Source organism: Tachypleus tridentatus, chromosome 2, assembly GCF_004210375.1.
Source record: "Tachypleus tridentatus isolate NWPU-2018 chromosome 2, ASM421037v1, whole genome shotgun sequence".
Lineage (NCBI taxonomy): Eukaryota > Metazoa > Arthropoda > Merostomata > Xiphosura > Limulidae > Tachypleus > Tachypleus tridentatus.
The window spans coordinates 27,495,563-27,517,075 of record NC_134826.1 but is presented as its reverse complement, the minus strand read 5'-3'; the positions used below and the strand labels follow the sequence as shown (position 1 = coordinate 27,517,075).

Here is a 21,513-nt window from a genome sequence, read left to right as displayed (position 1 = left end):
ATATTGAGAAGCAATATCCATTACTTATGATTATTCCAATTGAAAAAAAAATGTTGTAGACTGTTTTATGTGCATAATTTGTCCGTATATTTTTTATTTCCATTAATTCGTTTTTCGTGTACGTAATTCGATATACAGCTGTGCTCATTCATGGATATAGTTGCTAGTTTTTCTCCAGTGTCTAAGTTACAGTAATACCATTTATTGTTTCCATCACAAATATATTCATAATACAGAGCTTTTCAGCAAACACGATTAGGTTGTAGTGGTCATTTTCCTATCTGATAATTATAGGTAATTTGCAAGTTATTATGCTTTTACAAGATGTGTAATTGAAACAAAATGCAGTACATTAAGCTCTGTCCGTAATTTATTAGTCTAGCTTAAAAACGATATCTTAGCGCATAAAAACATTCATTCACTCGATCTTCAATGAACGCTTGTGATCACGTAAGTAAAGTGAAAAAAGAAACCGAAACTGATTCACTCGTAATCAAAAACCATGCTGGAAACATACAGCTGTATGTTTGCTTCTAAGCCTAATCGTTATCATTTATGCTTTACTAAAATTTTTGTTATTAATATAAAGATTTTTACGCGTGTTTTTAATACAACAAAAGATATAGTTAGCACTTTACTTGTGTTTAAGCTTCTTGATGACTGCTTATACAAATAGCTTCTCACCTATTTCCAGATGCCCACTGATGGGACCAAACACTCAATATCCGTTCTAACTTAGCACTGCCAACTTATAAACAACGATACACCAAACGCCATTTTTTTAACTTTGCGTATACCTCCAGTTAATAGCTTATACAACAAATCATCAAGTATCTAGTTATCCATACGTCTCTAGATAACTATTCGAAATCAATTTTCATCATTGAATATTCCTTCAATTATCTGCCTGTATATTCAAATATACAAATATACAAAATCGTATAATATTGATTTTGTTCTTCGAAATGATTATAGATAATTCCTTATATAGGACCCACTACCTGTATTCAGTTTAGTTATACATATTTCTCCAGAGCACTATTGATGCAACCAGACATCCAATGCACAGTTTAACATTGTACATATATCTAGGCAACTAGTAATAGAACAGACATCAGATTAGCAATTTAACTTTGTATGTATATCTAGACAACTCGTGATAGCACCAGACATCAAATTAACAATTTAACTTTGTAAAAATATCTAGACAACTAGTGATAGAACCAGATATTCAATGTACAATTTAACTTTGCATGTATCTCCAGACAGCTATTAACACCATCAAACATCCAATTTGTACTATAAAACTTTTAACTTTGTATGTATATCTAGACAGCCATTGATACGATAAGACACCCACTACAAAACTTTATGTATGCACCTAGACAGCTGCTGACACGATCCGAGATCAAATATTCGTTTTAACCTTGTAAATGTCTCGAGGTATCATTTAACAAAGCATTCAGTTTTCGTTCCACGTGGGATATGCTGCTAGACAATTAGTGACTCAAATTTGATGATGGAGAACCCACTTTCAGAAAACAAAGTTTCGAAATGGATTGACTGAGTAATAAATTCATCTTTATTATCTAATGACGACAACAGCTTGTCGAGACCTTGTACATTTGTTACTCCTAATAAAGTGGCTTTCATTACCCATTGAATTCGTCTCTATACTTCATTTAATGGGCCAGGTAAACTTCCTAGCTTCATTCTATTACTATCTATAATACTGATAATGTAGTTAAATATTAATTTTGCCTGCTTGTATAAGTATAAGCATTGATTAAGGAGCATATTATATAATTCACTCCTCCTAGTGAGCATAGTGTCAATTAAGTTTTGGGAATTCATTGAAAGCGGGTAATTTTACACGACAGTCGTGATCTTGTACAAAATTATAGGATGTCCAGGTGAGGAAATTAATAACGTGAAGTAGGAAACTTGTCTACCAATAAAAGCATCGAATTCATGTAAGTTTAGATACTTTTGGGGTGGATGAATATCCTTAATGTCATAAAGGCTAATTGGCCTTAAATAATAAATTACTTAGGGCAATCTGCACAGTGAAATAGTGATTTGCTATGTTTAAAATATCGTTTGTCTTTCACAAATAACCTAAATTCATATAGGTACTTGAAGGATAAGTTACATTAATGTTACCAATTTGTTCTTTATTATGCCCAGCAGATTAATGTTTTTAGATGCATTAAAATTACAGTAAATACGAGAGAAAATTTGATCTCTAAAATATCGAAGAAAAAGTATATGCATTTTGAGATCCATCTTTTACTGTGGCGCCACCGAGTGGTACAGATATGCAAAATCAATCCCAGGGACACAAGTTCAGCAGCTCCTAGTAGTCAAAAACCCAGCAGCTGGCTTACCTGCAGTGATATCGCTTATAGAATGCATAGTCCTTATTCATGCTGCAGTACAGAGACGACGAAACCGTATCTGGTTATTCTTTGTTATATGGACCAACTGCAGTTGTTAAAGAATACTCTTTGTGGCCATCATCAGGGTAAGTAATGTCACAAATAACTGTAACGAAAGTGTTTTGATGTCGAGCAAAAACCGAATCTTTAAGCTCACGAGAAATCATATAGTGAATAATTAACAATCAACTTAATCCTTAATCACCTAGAATTCTCGTGGTCTTCATGTATGTCTGATAAACATTTTTGTATGTCTGATAAACATTTTTGTATGTCTGATAAACATTTTAGTATGTCTCATAAACACGGTTTCAAACATGTATGTGTTTATATATATTCATAGTTTTATTAATAACACCAGTAATTTGAAAATAAATCTTAGATTTACACCGGTCTCTTACCGTGTAATTTTATTAGGGGGAAATATTTATTTGTAATACTTGTACATGAAAGTAAGTGTAAACCTACGATGTTTGTTGGGAACTTTCTTATCCAAGAAGAAGAAGAAAAAAGAATCTATATTGAGAGCAGTAAGAACTGACTTAATAACATATTTATTTGTACACGAGGTTCTCTTATGTTCTGTATTTTAACGTTTTATTAACAATACGTAATATATTAAGAAACTTGTAAAATTCCATTAAATTTGTGAAATTGAAGACATGGATGCAGATTAGATAAATATCATAATTATTATGGAATTTGTCGTTGAAATTAATTACATTTAGTACTGACAGCTTAGCAGAAACTTGAATTTAAGGAAATTATTTCAGTATCTTTGTTGTAGTTATGGATAACAGTTCTCAGTTAAACATCCAGTACATCGAGTTAATTAATTATTATTACACATGTAACTATTTTAACCATAAGTGTAACTCAAATGTGACAAAGTAAGAGAACTCTTACTTGTATAATGTAATACAAATAAGACTTTAGAAATAATGGTTTTAGACCTAATCAATCAAAAACCACTTCCTCTTATATGATAAACCTTTAGTATGGCTTTGCGTATTTATAATGTGCGAATCTGTACAAAATGTGAAACACAGCATGCAGATAACAAACGTTAAAGAAGACATTTGTCACGCTATATTGTATATACATTAAAGTATATCAACAAGGGAAACGTTGGGTTCATTCATTTTCATTTGGATGACGTAGGATCTGTTATGTGAACCCATTCAATAATAATTGTATAAGGTTGTATATGCCAGAGAGAGAAGTGGCTTCCATATGTTATAATTACGCCACCTCGATTTAACTAAATTGACCGTGGTGGTGGTTAAAGGAATTTCTGGATTATTAAAAAAACAGATCTGTTCTTATGAATATTTTAATTGTAATGATTGTTTCTATAAGGCCTTAAGGTGTTTTAAAGATATATTTGTTTTACCATTTGTATTTTAAAATAATTTTGTGTTCTCGTGCAAACCTCACGTTTTAACAAGACATTCTTCGAAATAAATTAACATTTGAATGGTTAAAAGCAAGTTTTTAACTATACTCTTTTGTGTTATATCGAAATTTGAAATATATATAATATTATTAATAGTTGAATTAGTTTTATGGTTTAGAATTTTTAAAAGCTTATTGAAATTATGAGATTCATGATGCTAAAAAACAAGAAATTAATTTAACATAAGGACACGAGTTCTGTTTAAATGTGGATCTCTTGAAAGCACCTGGGTTATAGAGTATCTCATCTTTGTGTTGAGTTGCTTTATTGCACCTAAGTGTTTTTCTAGCACCATGAATGTATCACGTAAGGAACATGGACTCAGTTTAGGTAAGTAGACCCTTCTTCTTCCTAATGTAGGTATTTTGGGTGAATATATACTCAAGTACCTATACGAAATTTAACATTTCTTAATCGCGCAGGTGGCAGCGCTACCTATATAGGGATGTTTGTTTGTTTTTTTTTTTTTTAATTTCGTGCAAAGCTACACGAGGGCAATTGATGTTAGCTGTCCCTAATTTAACAGTATAAGACAGGAGGGCCGGCAGGTAGACATCATTACCCACCGCCAACTCTTGGGCTACTCTTTTACCATCAAATAGTGGGATTGACCGTCTTTATAATGCCTCCACGGCTGAAAGAGCTAGCATGTTTGGTGTGACGGGGATTCGAACCCACGACCCTCAGAAAACGAGATTGAAAGAAATATTTCGAAGATTATGTTTGTGTTTTTCCATATAGCAAAGCCACATCGGGCTATCTGCTGAGTCTACCAAGGGAAATCGAACCCTTGATTTTAGTGTTGTAAATCCGTAGACCAGCGGGGGAATATTTCTAAGATAGGAACATAAACAAAAAATGGGTAAAGAAAATAAGATGTGTGAGTAAATATTTGTTGTTGTTCACTTTATGTTCTATGTTTATTTTTCTTGTCAATCTTTGTTCACTTTATGTTCTATGTTTTTTTTCTTGTCAATCTTTGTTCACTTTATGTTCTATGTTTATTTTTCTTGTCAATCTTTGTTCACTTTATGTTCTATGTTTTTTCTTGTCAATCTTTGTTCACTTTATGTTCTATGTTTATTTTTCTTGTCAATCTTTGTTCACTTTATGTTCTATGTTTTTTTTCTTGTCAATCTTTGTTCACTTTATGTTCTATGTTTATTTTTCTTGTCAATCTTTGTTCACTTTATGTTCTATGTTTATTTTTCTTGTCAATCTTTGTTCACTTTATGTTCTATGTTTTTTTTTCTTGTCAATCTTTGTTCACTTTATGTTCTATGTTTATTTTTCTTGTCAATCTTTGTTCACTTTATGTTCTATGTTTTTTTTTCTTGTCAATCTTTGTTCACTTTATGTTCTATGTTTATTTTTCTTGTCAATCTTATACACGTGCATTAATTTGTTGTGTCATGCTGAATTAATTGATTTGCATTGAATATCTTCCCTTTGACATTTCTTATGGAAATGATAATTATTAAAAAGTGCTTATTCAGTAGTAGTCTTTCCTTAAGACAAGAAACAGCGGCATCCATCAGATAAACATCCCTGCGAGAATTTCGCAAACCTGAGTGTTATATACGCTGGATGCACCCATTATTTCAAAATTCAAATATGTTTGTCAATAGTGCATTATAGGAAGTTTTCCTTACTTAAAAACTAACGTAATGACATTTTATTTTTTGAAATAAGGCATAGAATGACAGAACATGTTGTAGACAGCCCGCTAGACAAACATATGATTGTATTAATGCACATATTTTGATGTAAGGGATTAGGTTGACTGCACAGTTTACGTTTATTCTTCATTATTTTTAGGATAATTAACGTCACATTATTTTAGCAGGCATCTGTAAGTACAATGTAAATATATATTGCAAACATTTTTATTACCATTATCTTGAAAGTTCTCAAAATGAAATATTTTGCTTACTGTCGTGTAAACAAATTAATTACATAAGAATGCACAAAATTATATATTAGATCAGTATATTTATCAGTTTACATGTTATAATTCGGAAATTACTGTTTTAAAACAGTCTGTTTTGAAGTTAAGCACAAAGCTAAAAATTGGATTATCTGAGCTATTCTCGCAACGGGTATCGATACCCGGTTTTGAGCATTATAAATACGCAGATGTAACGCCGTGCTACCTAGAGGTCGGGATACCACACTTTCAAAGATAGTTTAAGTTACTTTAGTTTGTCAAAATAACATGTGAAAAATATCCTGAAAGAGATTACATCTCAGAAGTTGGACTTATACAACTGTAAAAGTCGTGTTTTATTCCACGAAATGCTCACATCTTATACAACTGTAAAAGTCGTGTTTTATTCCACGAAATGCTCACATCTCATATGCTTTAGAATTGTTTATCTTCAGATATTATCTGATATTTTTAATTATAAATCTAAAGAAGAATAAAGATATTTCATGAACGTTTCGTATATTTCAACGAATTAATTACTGAAAATGTACTCTTTGACACTTAAGAACAATAAGGATAAATTGTGTCTCGTGATACCACACAACTCATGAAATGTATCACTTAGTTTTGCTAATTTTGAGGTGAACAGATAATTTTATCCTATACAGTTTTGTAGAATAAGTTGCTCTGTATTTAGGTTTTGCTACATTTTAACACCTTTGTTTGTGAAAGGTTTGATTTAATGAAAATATACGAGCTTTTAGTCTGCAACAAAACTCAGTTTTAATTATGTTAACGTTTTATCTTTTGAGTTGTTGGAACTTTAAGAAAGTTTGTTTCGTTGAATTTAATTTGAAGGTTATTTGAAGGTTATCTGCGCCCCAAACTTAGAAGTGATAATGAAAACAGTAAGTCAACACTGCCTATCCTCAACTCTCACACTACTGCTTTATCAACGAATAATGAGATTGAACGTAAAAAAACAAACAAACAAACCCTAACGGCTGAAAAGACGTGCAGGTTTCGGTGATAATTAAAAGATTTAATATGTTAGGGATATTTCAGTTAATAACCAAAGAGGTAAAGAAAATCAAAAGAAACTGAAAAAGAGCTAATTGTTTGTATACTTGCTCGAAAAATACTAAAATGGTTCGCTGTATTTTATTCGATTATTAAATTCAAATTTAACATTACACCCGATTCATAGCTACCACAGTCTGCGTGAGTTAATTTTCATAAGTATTTCTGCATTGGAAAGTTTCAATTATTTATTATTTACACTAGACTTAATGGAGTACCTGATATATTTGAATTAACGGTTCATATACTTTTTTTTACTTTGTCTTCTGCAGAATTAAAATGTATTTTCATTTCGTTTAATAACACGCGTCAGAAAAGAATGAAGACAATATAAGATAATAGTGCCATAAATATTTTTTTTTAAATAAATAGGTGACAGAAAATTTGAAAAGGAAATACCAACAGTCATGTTATGACAAAAAGAAAGTTTAAAAACAACAACAACAGAAACAAAGAATAATAAAACCTATGACCTCCAGCGAAGGAGATACATATCACGTTGTTTTGTTTTATATTTATAATGTAGCAAATTATGCCCATCATTCAAAGTTAAGTAATATTTAACCAAATTGAACCACATTTGCTGTTACTAACAAAACTATGAACGCTTCTATTTTAAAACCAAAAAGGACTGTCGTACTGACAAATTCCAGAAAGACAGATGTAATATGTTGTTCTATAACAACATTAAACTTACCATGTTGTTAATGTTTTTATTTCCAGTTATTATATCAGTTTCAGTTTAATAAGAACAAACAAACAAACAAAAAACAACCCAAACTAATATTTTTAATTGCTCAAGCCTGGAGTTTCTGAAAGGGTTTGACGATTCTCACCAGAAATCATACACAAAGAAACAAATATTAAGGATTTCCTAACTGTTTTTTGTCACAAGTCGTTGAGAGAATATAATATTATTTATTTTTTGAATTTTTCGTAAAACTAATACAGTATTATTTGAGCTAGTCGTCCCTATTTTAGTAGTAATTGACTAGATGGAAGGCAATTAGTCAACAACACCCACCGCCAAATTTTGGGTTACTCTTTTACCAACGAATAGTGGGACTGACTGTCACATCTAAGATGCCCCTCCCCCCCACAGCTGAAAGGAACAGCTTTTTCGGTAACGGGACTTGAGCTCGCTAATCTCAGATCAGGAGTCGATCCCTTAACCACGAGGTCAGAAAGGTTTTCATATATCAGGAGTCGATCCCTTAACCACGAGGTCAGAAAGGTTTTCTTATATCAGGAGTCGATCCCTTAACCACGAGGTCAGGAAGGTTTTCTTATATCAGGAGTCGATCCCTTAACCACGAGGTCAGGAAGGTTTTCTTATATCAGGAGTCGATCCCTTAACCACGAGGTCAGGAAGGTTTTCTTATATCAGGAGTCGATCCCTTAACCACGAGGTCAGGAAGGTTTTCTTATATCAGGAGTCGATCCCATAACCACGAGGTCAGGAAGGTTTTCTTATATCAGGAGTCGATCCCTTAACCACGAGGTCAGGAAGGTTTTCTTATATCAGAGTCGATCCCTTAACCACGAGGTCAGGAAGGTTTTCTTATATCAGGAGTCGATCCCTTAACCACGAGGTCAGGAAGGTTTTCTTATATCAGGAGTCGATTCCTTAACCACGAGGTCAGGAAGGTTTTCTTATATCAGGATTCGATCCCTTAACCACGAGGTCAGAAAGGTTTTCTTATATCAGGAGTCGATCCCTTAACCACGAGGTCACGAAAGTTTTCTTATATCAGGAGTCGATCCCTTAACCACGAGGTCAGGAAGATTTTCTTATATCAGGAGTCGATCCCATAACCACGAGGTCAGGAAGGTTTTCTTATATCAGGAGTCGATCCCTTAACCACGAGGTCAGGAAGGTTTTCTTATATCAGGAGTCGATCCCTTAACCACGAGGTCAGGAAGGTTTTCTTATATCAGGAGTCGATCCCTTAACCACGAGGTCAGGAAGGTTTTCTTATATCAGGAGTCGATCCCATAACCACGGGGTCAGGAAGGTTTTCTTATATCAGGAGTCAATCCCTTAACCACGAGGTCAGGAAGGTTTTATATCTTACAGTGAGAAAAACTGATGAAAAAAACACTACGAAAATTATTGACATTTTTACGCATTTATATTCAGTATTTTTATTTTATAACTTTGACACAAACTGTGCAAGTTATTAACTAAATGAGTAATTTCTAAAAAAATATATTATTTTATTTTATTATTACAATTTCAACAGCAGAGTCACTAGTATGATGAAATACCATTAATCGTACTGTTGTATAGATCTGTTATCCGGCTCATATGAAATGTAATTCATAACAACATCAGTCGTTTGGCTATACGTTCAACTTTCATACTTTAACATCCTAATTACAACATTTATTTTTCTTTTTTCCAAATTGAAAGTATTTTCAAAATCTTAGTGATAAGAAAAAATAAAGATATCTCTAAAATGAGCTTCCCCCGTGGCACAGTGGTATGTCCGCAGACTTACAATGCTAGGAAGCGGGAGGGCACAGAACAGATAGGTTATTGTGCAGCTTTGTGCTTAACTACAAAGAAACAAGCTATAGACTGAAGCATATTGATAAATAAACTGAATGAAGAGCTGAAAACTAAGCCTTTTAACATAATATTTTAAACACGGTTTATTTTTATTACGTTTCAAGTCCATTTACCACCATTGACACTTAACACTTGTTTATTGTGTGAGCTTTTATGTGAAGAATCGCTGAAGTAGACATTCTGAGACCCACGATAAATCGTATTCGTGCTAATATCATCCAAAAACTGTCATATGATTCTTAACTCCACTGTTTCTTACCTTCACATACAAAACCGAATACGACACCTTACTACATATTCCGTAGTCTCACGTACCTAATTGAAAGAAACGTTCAAATCTTTAACTTCCCTTGACATTTGAAATGTCAAAAGAACCTTAAGCCTTTAATTAAGCATGCACAATTGCAAGAAGATCGAGTTAGAGATGATAGCTTTAAGCAGTTGATAAAGATGAGTAGCGACAAGTAGATTGTAATACTATTCACTGGAAACAAATACTTGAAGTTCGTATTTTCTTTGTCTGATGAGTTCAATCAGCACTGAAACTCACGTTACGTAAGCACTTTAAAAACATGTTGTTGCACAATTTCATCTATGTGCTTATAATCATCTATGTTTCCCCAGACGTGGAGGAGAGCCTGGCGTTTCCCAGGCAACGAGAAAACGGGAACGGTTTAAGGATAAAAGTCATGCTGTTTGTTTCACGTCACGTGCTTTCTTTTCACGATCAATAGACGAGGAAACGATAGAGCCTCGCAAACTGCAGAGAAAGGAGAATCAGGGAACGGAAGTGACGTAGATTTACCACAAGGAAGTGAGTGAAGCGTAAGGGAAGTGAATGAAACTATATGCACTGCGTATGAACTTGTGTTACTTTGCGCATTCAACGGAGTCAAATAATTAGAGATATGAGGCTATCTTGGTCCTTGACCATGTAAACATAGGGTTGTTCTTTTTTTATCGATACGTTTAGGCATGAACAGAACTGAGACATTACTAGACCTGAACGTTAGTATATTTTAACCTTTACCACATTTTTTTTCTACCAGTAAAAATTCGTGTCACTTGAAATCATTAACTGTAGTCGTAATAAAATAACTGATTTCTGAAGCTTTCCAACAACGAGATTTTGAGTGACTCATTGTGTTTCTTATCATCTGCTACCATATGAGTCTTGTGAGACAGCATAAATAATTTTCTCAGATTCATTAAAACATTTTTCAATCTAGTACTGTCGTATTAATTATAATACATGTTTCATAAGATATCCTTTGGAAAACCAGTTTAAGTTCTTGTTAATGGCTAATAGGTTTAATATTTCTGAAAGTTTCTAATAGTCTATTTGATGAAACAGTAATTTATTTTCTATATGTTTTAAGAAGGCTTCTGATTCACGTATCGCTAAAAACTTTCTATTTTTTAACGTCATATTATTTACGTTATAATTAAAAGACTAATCAGAAATGATAGAATAACGTAAAAACATTCTCTGAATTACTGTACAATAGATAAAGAATGAATAAGGTTAAGGACCATTAAAATGTATATCTTCAAATGAAATCATTCCATGATGAAAAGCAAAAATCTAAATATTAAAAAACAACATTCATTTACTAGCAATAAGACGTAAAGCATTGTTTTTGAAGTGGATATATTTGTAGTTTGGTAATGATATAAAACATTAAGTTATTTAGTTATTTAGTGACGTGATAACGCATGGTTTACTTAGTTTTAGTGACACGATAACGCATGGTTTACTTAGTTTTAGTGACGTGATAACGCATTGTTTTCTTAGTTTTAGTGACGTGATAACGGATGGTTTACTTAGTTTTAGTGACGTGATAACGCATGGATTACTTAGTTTTAGTGACGTGATAACGCATTGTTTACTTAGTTTTAGTGACGTGATAACGGATGGTTTACTTAGTTTTAGTGACGTGATAACGCGTGGTTTACTTAGTTTTAGTGACGTGATAACGCATGGTTTACTTAGTTTTAGTGACGTGATAACGCGTGGTTTACTTAGTTTTAGTGACGTGATAACGCATGGTTTACTTAGTTTTAGTGACGTGATAACGCATTGTTTACTTAGTTTTAGTGACGTGATAACGGATGGTTTACTTAGTTTTAGTGACGTGATAACGCATGGTTTACTTAGTTTTAGTGACGTGATAACGCGTGGTTTACACTATTTATGACGGCTCGGCATGGCCAAGCGTGTTAAGTCATGCGACTCGTTATCTGAGGGTCGCGGGTTCGCATCTCCGTCGCAACAAAACGTGCTCTCCTTTTCAGTCGTGGGGGCGTTATAATGTGACGTAGAGACGGAATAAAGCATGTCATTAATTTTAGTAATGAGTCAAAGCATGTTTTAAAGATGATATTTTTAGCTTCATAACGAGATAAGTAATTCTGAAATATAGCACACGTTAAATTGGTTATTTTCTTAATTTAAGTAATGTAACATAAAACATGTTTTAAACTGGATATTTTGTTAGTTTTAGAAGTGAAGTAAAACATTTTAAACTAGATATTTTTTTTAGTTCTAGTATTGAACTAAAGCATGTTTTGAACTGGATATTTTCTTAGGTTTAGTAGTGTTATAAAGCGTGCTTTGATCTAAATATTTCTTAGATTCAGTAGTGGTATAAAGCGTGTTATAAATTGGATATGTTTTTTAGTTTTAATAGTAAAGCAAATCATATTTTAAACCAGGTATTTTATTACATTTGGTAGTGAGATAAAAACGTTTTAAACTAGATCTTTTCTTAGTTTCAGTAGTGAGATGAAACATTTTAAAACTAAACTCTATACCTCTCTGTTAACTGTGTAAAATGCACAGCGTTACTGGCTTCATGAATGGTGTTGTTTCACCTCAGGTTATGGGAGAAAATACGATACATGATTCAGAAAAAAAAAATCGTGTATTGTCTAAGATTTCAATTTTTGTGTCAAATGCACAAACATTAATAAGAACAAAGTGAAAGTGGTTGCAACCGAGCTGTGATCAGTAGTTCAGAATGAGGGACGTGGCAACACATACTAACGAGACACTACAACCGGGGAATAGGAAGGAAATATTGTGCTTTAGCAGGTGGTAAATCCCTCTAGCGAGTAAATAGATAAAGAAATAAAAGTAATAAAGAAACGAAAATTAATAGTAAAATACAAAAGAATTTTATCTATTAGTCTACGTATTTTATCGTTACATAAGCCTGAAACAAGTAATTCACAATATCAGAAGGACTTTCATACTGATGTGTATTTTATTATCTGTTTAATACGGAGCAAGCAGCTCTATTTCCACCAATATTATTTAAACTTTCACCCTTTTACAAAAAGTTTTGGTATCCAGTCTTAGATACACTGTTATATCTAAGCATACTTGTAGTTTGGTAATGATATAAAACATTACCAAATGAAATTTGACCAGCAATAAAGTTCTGCTTTTAAATCATATAAATTGTTCACAATAATTATTGTGATAGATTCCAGAATTTTTTCATAAATGAGATTCTAATTTAATTATATAAATTCATATAAATTCAATTATATAAATATATAAATCTATGGTGGCACCATAGATACCCTAGGCCTAAAATGGCAATAACAAGTCTAGTCGTGAAAGTACATTCTTCAACATCTTGTATTTTTAACTTTTCTGAATAATAATTATTTTAAACCAAATAGACGTATTAAAGAATAGGTAAGTATTAGATATCTAATTTATCATGTACTGGATGATACTTAATGTAACTATATTATTTATATATATATATATATTAGTATTTTATAACCAAAAAACAAGCTGAAACAAAAATAAATAAAAATAAAAATATAAACGCTGCATTAACCTGAAGGATCCCATGGTACAAGCTATAATGTGGGATATAAAATGTATCCTCGTTTTGGAGGTATTTACGGAAGAAGGACCCACATTGCGGTAGGGATACACCGTTTATCATTCTTGACCTCCATTTGTCAGTCTCACATGAAGAAATAAAGGAATGGCAATAGAAATAAAAAAAGTAGATATAGAAATTAGAAGGGCGAGATGTGGGTGCTCAAACCCATAACATCCCATATTTATATCACTCTTGACTGCCTGCAGACAGTTGTAGGAAGGTGACTGCTCTCTAAAGTAAAGAATAATAAGAAAAAATAAGGTACTACCATTGGGGGCAAGTAAGTTAAATAAACTTACCTCTTGAAGTTAGCATTCCAGCCCCCCATTATAGTAGAAAGACACTAATTGTAGTCGAGTAAACTAATTATATGTTTAATGTGTAATATACCGTAGGAATCAGCAATTACAGAAATTTTGATTTGGAATATTTCCCTTATCACTTAAAAAGGGGAAGTTATAAAGTACCCAACTCATACAGAATACTGGAAGAATTTTGAGGAGATTATTGGAAATAACATATTCTGTTTGGTGATTGTTGCCAAATCCCTGAGGCGTTTATCAGTTGTAGAAATAATAGAATCATGTAGACAATAAAAATAAAAGATACACAATAATTAATCATAATATAAGTAAACAAAAATGGCTGCCTCCCTAAGGTCCATCATTCGGAAACAAACACAGCGCAAAACTGTCTGAAGTGTATAGTAAGAAACTTACTGCGAATGAATTCCGTATTGCAGAAATGAGAGGTTGAAATTTGACCAGCGATAAAGTTCTGCGTTTAAATCATATAAATTGTTCATAATAATTATTGTGATAGATTCCAGAATTTTTTCATAAATGAGATTCTAATTTAATTAACCTGCACAGTAAACAGTGCTGCTTAACGACCCAACACCTTACTCTAAACATTACATCTGTGGCAAAGAATATTAATTTTTATTACATGATAGCAATACATATATATATATGTATATTATTTAATGTTCTATAAACATGTAGGATCAAGAAGTCTTGATAAAAATATTTAGTACAGCTATATTTTCCTTTAAACATTCCATGTTAATTGGAAGACCCCTTGTGGCACAGCAGCATGTCTGCAGACTCGCAGACATTTAGTTATTAACTAAATGAACAGTTCCAAAGCTTTATCATTTTATTTCATTATTATAAATACCATTAATAATATTATTTTATTGATCCATCATCCTGCTTCTATGAAATCTATTATCAGAATAACGTCAGTCGTTTGGTATATATCTTCGACTTTCATACTTTACCATCCTTATTATACCATTCATCTTTCTTATTTCCAAATTGAAAGTACTAACAGCCGCTTGTCTACGGACTTACAATGCTAGAAGGGCCTGGCATGGCCTAGCGCGTTAAGGCGTGCGCTTCGTAATCTGAGGGTCGCGGGTTCGCGCCCGAGTCGCTCGCGACTAGTAAGTTGAGGGTCGCTGGTTTGAATCCCCGTCGCACAAAACATGCTCCTCCTTTCAGCCGTGAGGGCGTTATACTTTACGGTCAATCCCACTATTCGTTGGTAAAAAAATAGCCCAAGAGTTGGCAGTGGGTGGTGATGACCATGTCAGTAAACATTCATTTTCATCACATGATGCGATATAGATTATTCTATAAATTTTGCACACAGCCTTTAACGGTATAATTATTAAAATGCTCATACCATCCAATAATCATTAAATATAATATTCTTCTGTGGCACATCATCATAAGATGTTATCGTATTTTGGGATATGTTCTTGATTGTATATACATCGTTAATATATATCTTTACATATTTAATCTGTGTAAGGGTATCATATAGATTGGCCTTATATCGTCTACTGTAAAAATATTAGTTTACACATATCTTGGAAAGGAACATCGGTACAATAACAAAAGTAGAGTAATTGATAAAGACAAATAAATTACATCTTCATCAACATTTAGTACAACTATGTAACTTTCATTGATATTTATACAATTGGGAGCTACGACTAGTAAGTTTCAATCCCTAAAGGACTATCTACATTTATTTTGTTACTGGTAGTAATCCCTCCGTATCGAGTATATATAAAGAAAGCAAGTTCCACCTCTTAGAGATGAATTCAGTGATCAAACTTCACCAGCGAGATTTTTTCAGGTTGAATAAACCTAATCATCACAATATTTTACCCTTTCTAATGCTTTTAACTCCTTGTATTCTATATTACACACACATATATATATAGATAACACCAATTAATTATTTGTTTATTTCTTGATAAGCATAAAACCATGCAATAGGCTATCTGCGGTGTGCCAACCAAGGGTATAGACACCCGTTTTTTTTACGTTAAAGGACGGCAAGTTTACAGAGGCTGCACACTCATTCACCTTTAAGTAAGAACAGACACACTAAGATACCATTGTATAATATGGTAAAGTAAAGATTAAATCAAACAGACTACCAAATAAGTACTGGTACCCTAAGATATCATTGTATAATATGGTAAATTTAGGATTAAGTCTAACAGAGAACAAAATAAGTACAGATACCCTAAGATATCATTGTATAACACGTAAAGTAATAATTAAATATAAAAGAGTACTGAATAAGTACAGATTCCCTAAGATATCATTGCATAATATGGTAAAGTAAGGATTAAATGTAACAGAGAACCGGATAAGTACACATACCCTAAGTTATCATTGTATATTATGGTAAAGGTAGGATTAAAATTAACAGAGTACCATATTGGTACAGATGCCCTAACATATTATTGCATATTATGGTAAATAAAAGGATTAAGTCTAACAGAGTACCAAATAAGTACAGATTCCCTAATATATCATTGCATAATACGGCAAAGTAATAATTAAATCTAGCAGAGTTCCAAATAACTACAGATTCTTTAAGATATCACTGCATAATATGGTAAAGTAAAGATAAAATATATCAGAAAACCAAATAAGTAAAGATGCCCTAAGATATCATTGCATAATTGGGTAAAGTAAGGATTAAATATAACATAGAACCACATAAGTAAAGGCGCACTAAGATATCATTGTATAATATGGTAAAGTAATAATTGAATCTAAAAGAGTACCAAATAACAACAGATGCCCTAACATATCATTGCATAATATGGTAAAGTAAGAAATAAATCTAACAGAGTCCATATAGTGCAGATTCCTAATATATCATTGTATAATGTGGTAAAAGTAATAATTAAATACAGCATTGCACCAAATAAGTACAGTTACCTTAAGATATCATTGTATAATATGGTAAAGTAAGGCTTAAATCTAACATAGTACCAGATAAGTACATATACACCATGATTACATTGTATAATATGGTAAAAAGGAATAAGTCTAACAGAGTACCAAATAAATACAGTTACCCTATATATCATTGAATAATATGGAAAAGTAATAATTAAATCTTGCAGAGTTCCAAATAACTACAGATTCTTTAAGATATCACTGTATAATATGGTAAAGTAAGGATAAAATATATCAGACAACCAAATAGGTACAAATACCCTAACATATCATTGCATAATATGGTATTAGTAAAGATTAAATCTAGCAGAGTACCAAATAAATAAAATCCCAAAGATATCATTGTATAATATGGTAAACTAATAATTAAATCTAAAAGAGTACTGAATTAGTACAAATACCCTAAAGTATTTTTGTATAATACGGTAAAGTAAGGATTAAATCTAACAGAGTACGATATAAGTACATATACCATAAGGTATCAGTGTATGTTATGTTAAAGTTAGGCATAAATCTAACCGGGTACCAAAGTTGTGGAGATACCATAAGATATTATTGTATAATATTGTAAAGTTATGATGAAATCTAACAGAGTATTAAATAAATACAGTTACCTTAAGATATGATTGTATAATATTTTAAAGTTAGGATTAATTTTAGCAAAGTTCCGTATATGTACAGATGCTCTAAGATATCACTGCATAATATGTAAAGTGTAAAGTAAGGATTAAATCTAATAGAATACCAAATTAGCACAGATACCCTATGATATTATTGCATAATGTGGTAAAGTAAGGATTAAATATAACATAGTACCAAATAGGTTCAGATACCCTAAGATATCATTTTATAATACGGTAATGTAAGATTTAATCTAGCAGAGTACCGAATAGGTACAAATACTTTACGATATTATTGTATAATATGGTAAAGTTAGGGTTAAATCTAACAGAGAACCAAATAAGTACAGATACCCTAAGATATCATTGCATAATATGGTAAATTATGGATTAAATCTAACAGAGTACCAAATAAGTACAGATACACAGATACACAGACTTATCTAAGGTATCATTGTATAATATGGTAAGAAAGGATTAAATATAACAGAGTACCAAAGAAGTACAGTTGCCCAAAGATATTATTGCATAATATGGTAAAGTAAGCATTAAATCAAAGAGATTCCATATGGTATAGATTCCCTAATATATCATTGGATAATACGATAAAGTAATAATTAAAACTAGCAGGGTACCAAATAAATAAAAAACCCAAAAATATCATTGTACAATATGGAAAAGTAAGGAATAAATCTGACAGAGTCAATATAGTACAGATTCCTAATATATCATTGTATAATATGGTAAAGTAATATATAAATTTATCACAGAACGAAATAAATACAGAGACCCTAAGATATCATTGTATATTATAGTAAAGTAACGTTTAAATCTAACATCGTTCCAAATAAGTGCAGGTACTTTGAGATATCATTGTATAATACGATAAATTAATAATTTATTCCATCAGAGTTCCAAATAAGTACAGATACCCTAAGATATCATTGTGTAACATGGTAAAGTGATAACTAAATCTTCCAAAGTACTAAATAAGTACAGATACCATGAGATATTATTGTATAATATGCTAGTGTCAGTATAAAATCTAACAGAGTACCATATAGTACAGATTTCCTAATATATCATTGTATAATATGGCTAAGTAATAATTAAATCTAGCAGAGTTCCAAAAAACTACAGATTCTGTAAGATGTCGCTGCACAATATGGTAAAGTAAGAATTAAATTTAACAGAGTACCAAATAGGTACAGATACCTTAAGATATCCTTGCATAATATGGTAAAGTAAGAATAAATTAAATTGAGTACCAAATAAGTACAGATACCCAAAGATATCAATGCATAAGGTGGTAAAGTAAGGATTATATTTAACAAAGTACCATTTAGGTGCAGATGCTTTAAGATATCATTGTATAATATGATATGGTAAAGTTAGGATTAAATCTAACATAGTAACAAATAAGCGCATATACTCTAAGATATCATTATATAATATGTAAAAGTAAGGTTTAAATCTAACAGAGTACCAAATAACTACAGATAACATAAGATATCATTATATATTATGGTAAAGTTTGGATTAAATCTAACAGAGTACCATATAATACAGATACCCTAATATATCATTGTAAAATGTGGTAAAGTAATAATTAAATGTATCATTGTAAAAAATAAGTGCAGATACCCAAATATATCATTGTATAATATGGTAAAGTAATAATTAAATTTGACAGAGTATCAAAAAAGTACAGATACCCTAAGATGTCATTGCGTATTATGGTAAAATATAGATTAAATCTTGCAGAGTACGAAATAAGTACAGATACCATAAGATACCATTCGAAAATATGATAAAGTAATAATTAAATCCATCACAGTACCAAATCAGTACAGATACCCTAAAATATCAGTGTATAATATGGTAAAATACTATCTAAATCTAGCCGACTAATAAATAAGTACAGATACCATGAGATATTATAGTATAATATGGTAATGTGTGGATAAAATCTCACAGAGTACCATATAGTACATATACACTAATATATCAATGTGTAATGTGGGAAATTAACAATTAAATGTTGCATTTTACCAAATAAATACCGATACTTTAAGATATCATTGTATAGTATGGTAAAGTTAGGAGTATATATAACATAGTACCAGATAAGTACAAGTTCCCTAAGATATCAGTGTATAATGTTCTAAAGTAATAATTAAATCTATCAGAGTTCCATATAAGTACAGATACCCTAAGACATCACTGTATAATATGGTAAAGTAATAATTATATTTAAAAGAATACTGATTACGTTCGGATATATTAAGATATCTTTGTATAATATGGTAAAGCTAGGAATAAAACTAACAGAGTACCAATTAAGATCAGATACCATAAGATGTCGTTGTATAATATGATATATATATACGATTAAATCTAACAGAGTACCAAATAAGTACAGGTACCCTATGATATCGTTGTATAATACGACAAAGATAGGATTAAATCTAACAGAGAACCGAATAAGTATAGATACCTTAAGATATCGTTGTGTAATATGATAAAATAATAACTAAATCTAGCTGAGTACTAAATAAGTACAGATACCATGAGATATTATTGTATAATATGGCAATGTATAGATAAAATCTGACAGAGTACGATATAGTACATATACATTAATATATATATATAGATGTGGTAAATTAATAATTAAATGTTGCATTGTACCAGATAAGTACAAATACCCTAAGATATCGTTGTATAATATAGTAATGTAATAACTAAAATAGCAGAATTCCAAATAAGAAGAGATACCCTAAGATATCATTGTACAATGTAGTAAAGTAAGGATTACGTCTAACAGAGTACCAAATAAGTACAGAGCCCTAAGATATCATTGCATAATATGGTAAAGTAAGGATTAAATATATCAGACAACCAAATAGGTACAAATACCCTAACATATCATTGCATAATATGGTATTAGTAAAGATTAAATCTAGCAGAGTACCAAATAAATAAAATCCCAAAGATATCATTGTATAATATGGTAAACTAATAATTAAATCTAAAAGAGTACTGAATTAGTACAAATACCCTAAAGTATTTTTGTATAATACGGTAAAGTAAGGATTAAATCTAACAGAGTACGATATAAGTACATATACCATAAGGTATCAGTGTATATTATGTTAAAGTTAGGCATAAATCTAACCGGGTATCAAAGTTGTGGAGATACCATAAGATATTATTGTATAATATTGTAAAGTTATGATGAAATCTAACAGAGTATTAAATAAATACAGTTACCTTAAGATATGATTGTATAATATTTTAAAGTTAGGATTAATTTTAGCAAAGTTCCGTATATGTACAGATGCCCTAAGATATCACTGCATAATATGTAAAGTAAGGATTAAATCTAATAGAATACCAAATTAGCACAGATACCCTATGATATTATTGCATAATGTGGTAAAGTAAGGATTAAATTTAACATAGTACCAAATAGGTTCAGATACCCTAAGATATCATTTTATAATACGGTAATGTAAGATTTAATCTAGCAGAGTACCGAATAGGTACAAATACTTTACGATATTATTGTATAATATGGTAAAGTTAGGGTTAAATCTAACAGAGTACCAAATAAGTACAGATACCCTAAGATATCATTGCATAATATGGTAAATTATGGATTAAATCTAACAGAGTACCAAATAAGTACAGATACCCTAAGATATCATTGCATAATATGGTAAATTATGGATTAAATCTAACAGAGTACCAAATAAGTACAGATACACAGATACTCTAAGGTATCATTGTATAATATGGTAAGAAAGGATTAAATATAACAGAGTACCAAGAAGTACAGTTGTCCAAAGATATTATTGCATAATATGGTAAAGTAAGGATTAAATCAAAGAGATTCCATATGGTATAGATTCCCTAATATATCATTGGATAATACGATAAAGTAATAATTAGATCCATCACAGTACCAAATCAGTACAGATACCCTAAAATATCAGTGTATAATATGGTAAAATAATATCTAAATCTAGCCGACTAATAAATAAGTACAGATACCATGAGATATTATAGTATAATATGGTAATGTGTGGATAAAATCTCACAGAGTACCATATAGTACATATACACTAATATATCAATGTGTAATGTGGGAAATTAACAATTAAATGTTGCATTTTACCAAATAAATACCGATACTTTAAGATATCATTGTATAGTATGGTAAAGTTAGGAGTATATATAA

At 31.1% G+C, this 21,513-nt stretch overlaps 1 protein-coding gene across 3 annotated transcripts in view; it reads left to right on the top strand.

Annotated features, from left to right (window-relative positions):
• LOC143239841 (uncharacterized) overlaps positions 1–21,513 on the top strand; it is a 298,954-nt gene that overhangs the window by 224,858 nt on the left and 52,583 nt on the right. Inside the window, exon 1 of one of the 3 annotated variants that reach the window (XM_076481434.1) lies at positions 2,356–2,524. The exons of 1 other annotated variant lie outside the window; for it this stretch is intronic. In XM_076481434.1, the coding sequence (XP_076337549.1) occupies positions 2,427–2,524 (98 nt within the window). In that variant the 5' untranslated portion in view covers positions 2,356–2,426. Of the gene's footprint in view, positions 1–2,355; positions 2,525–21,513 lie in introns of those variants that run through there. One more of the 3 variants, XM_076481412.1, reaches the window with a different exon arrangement.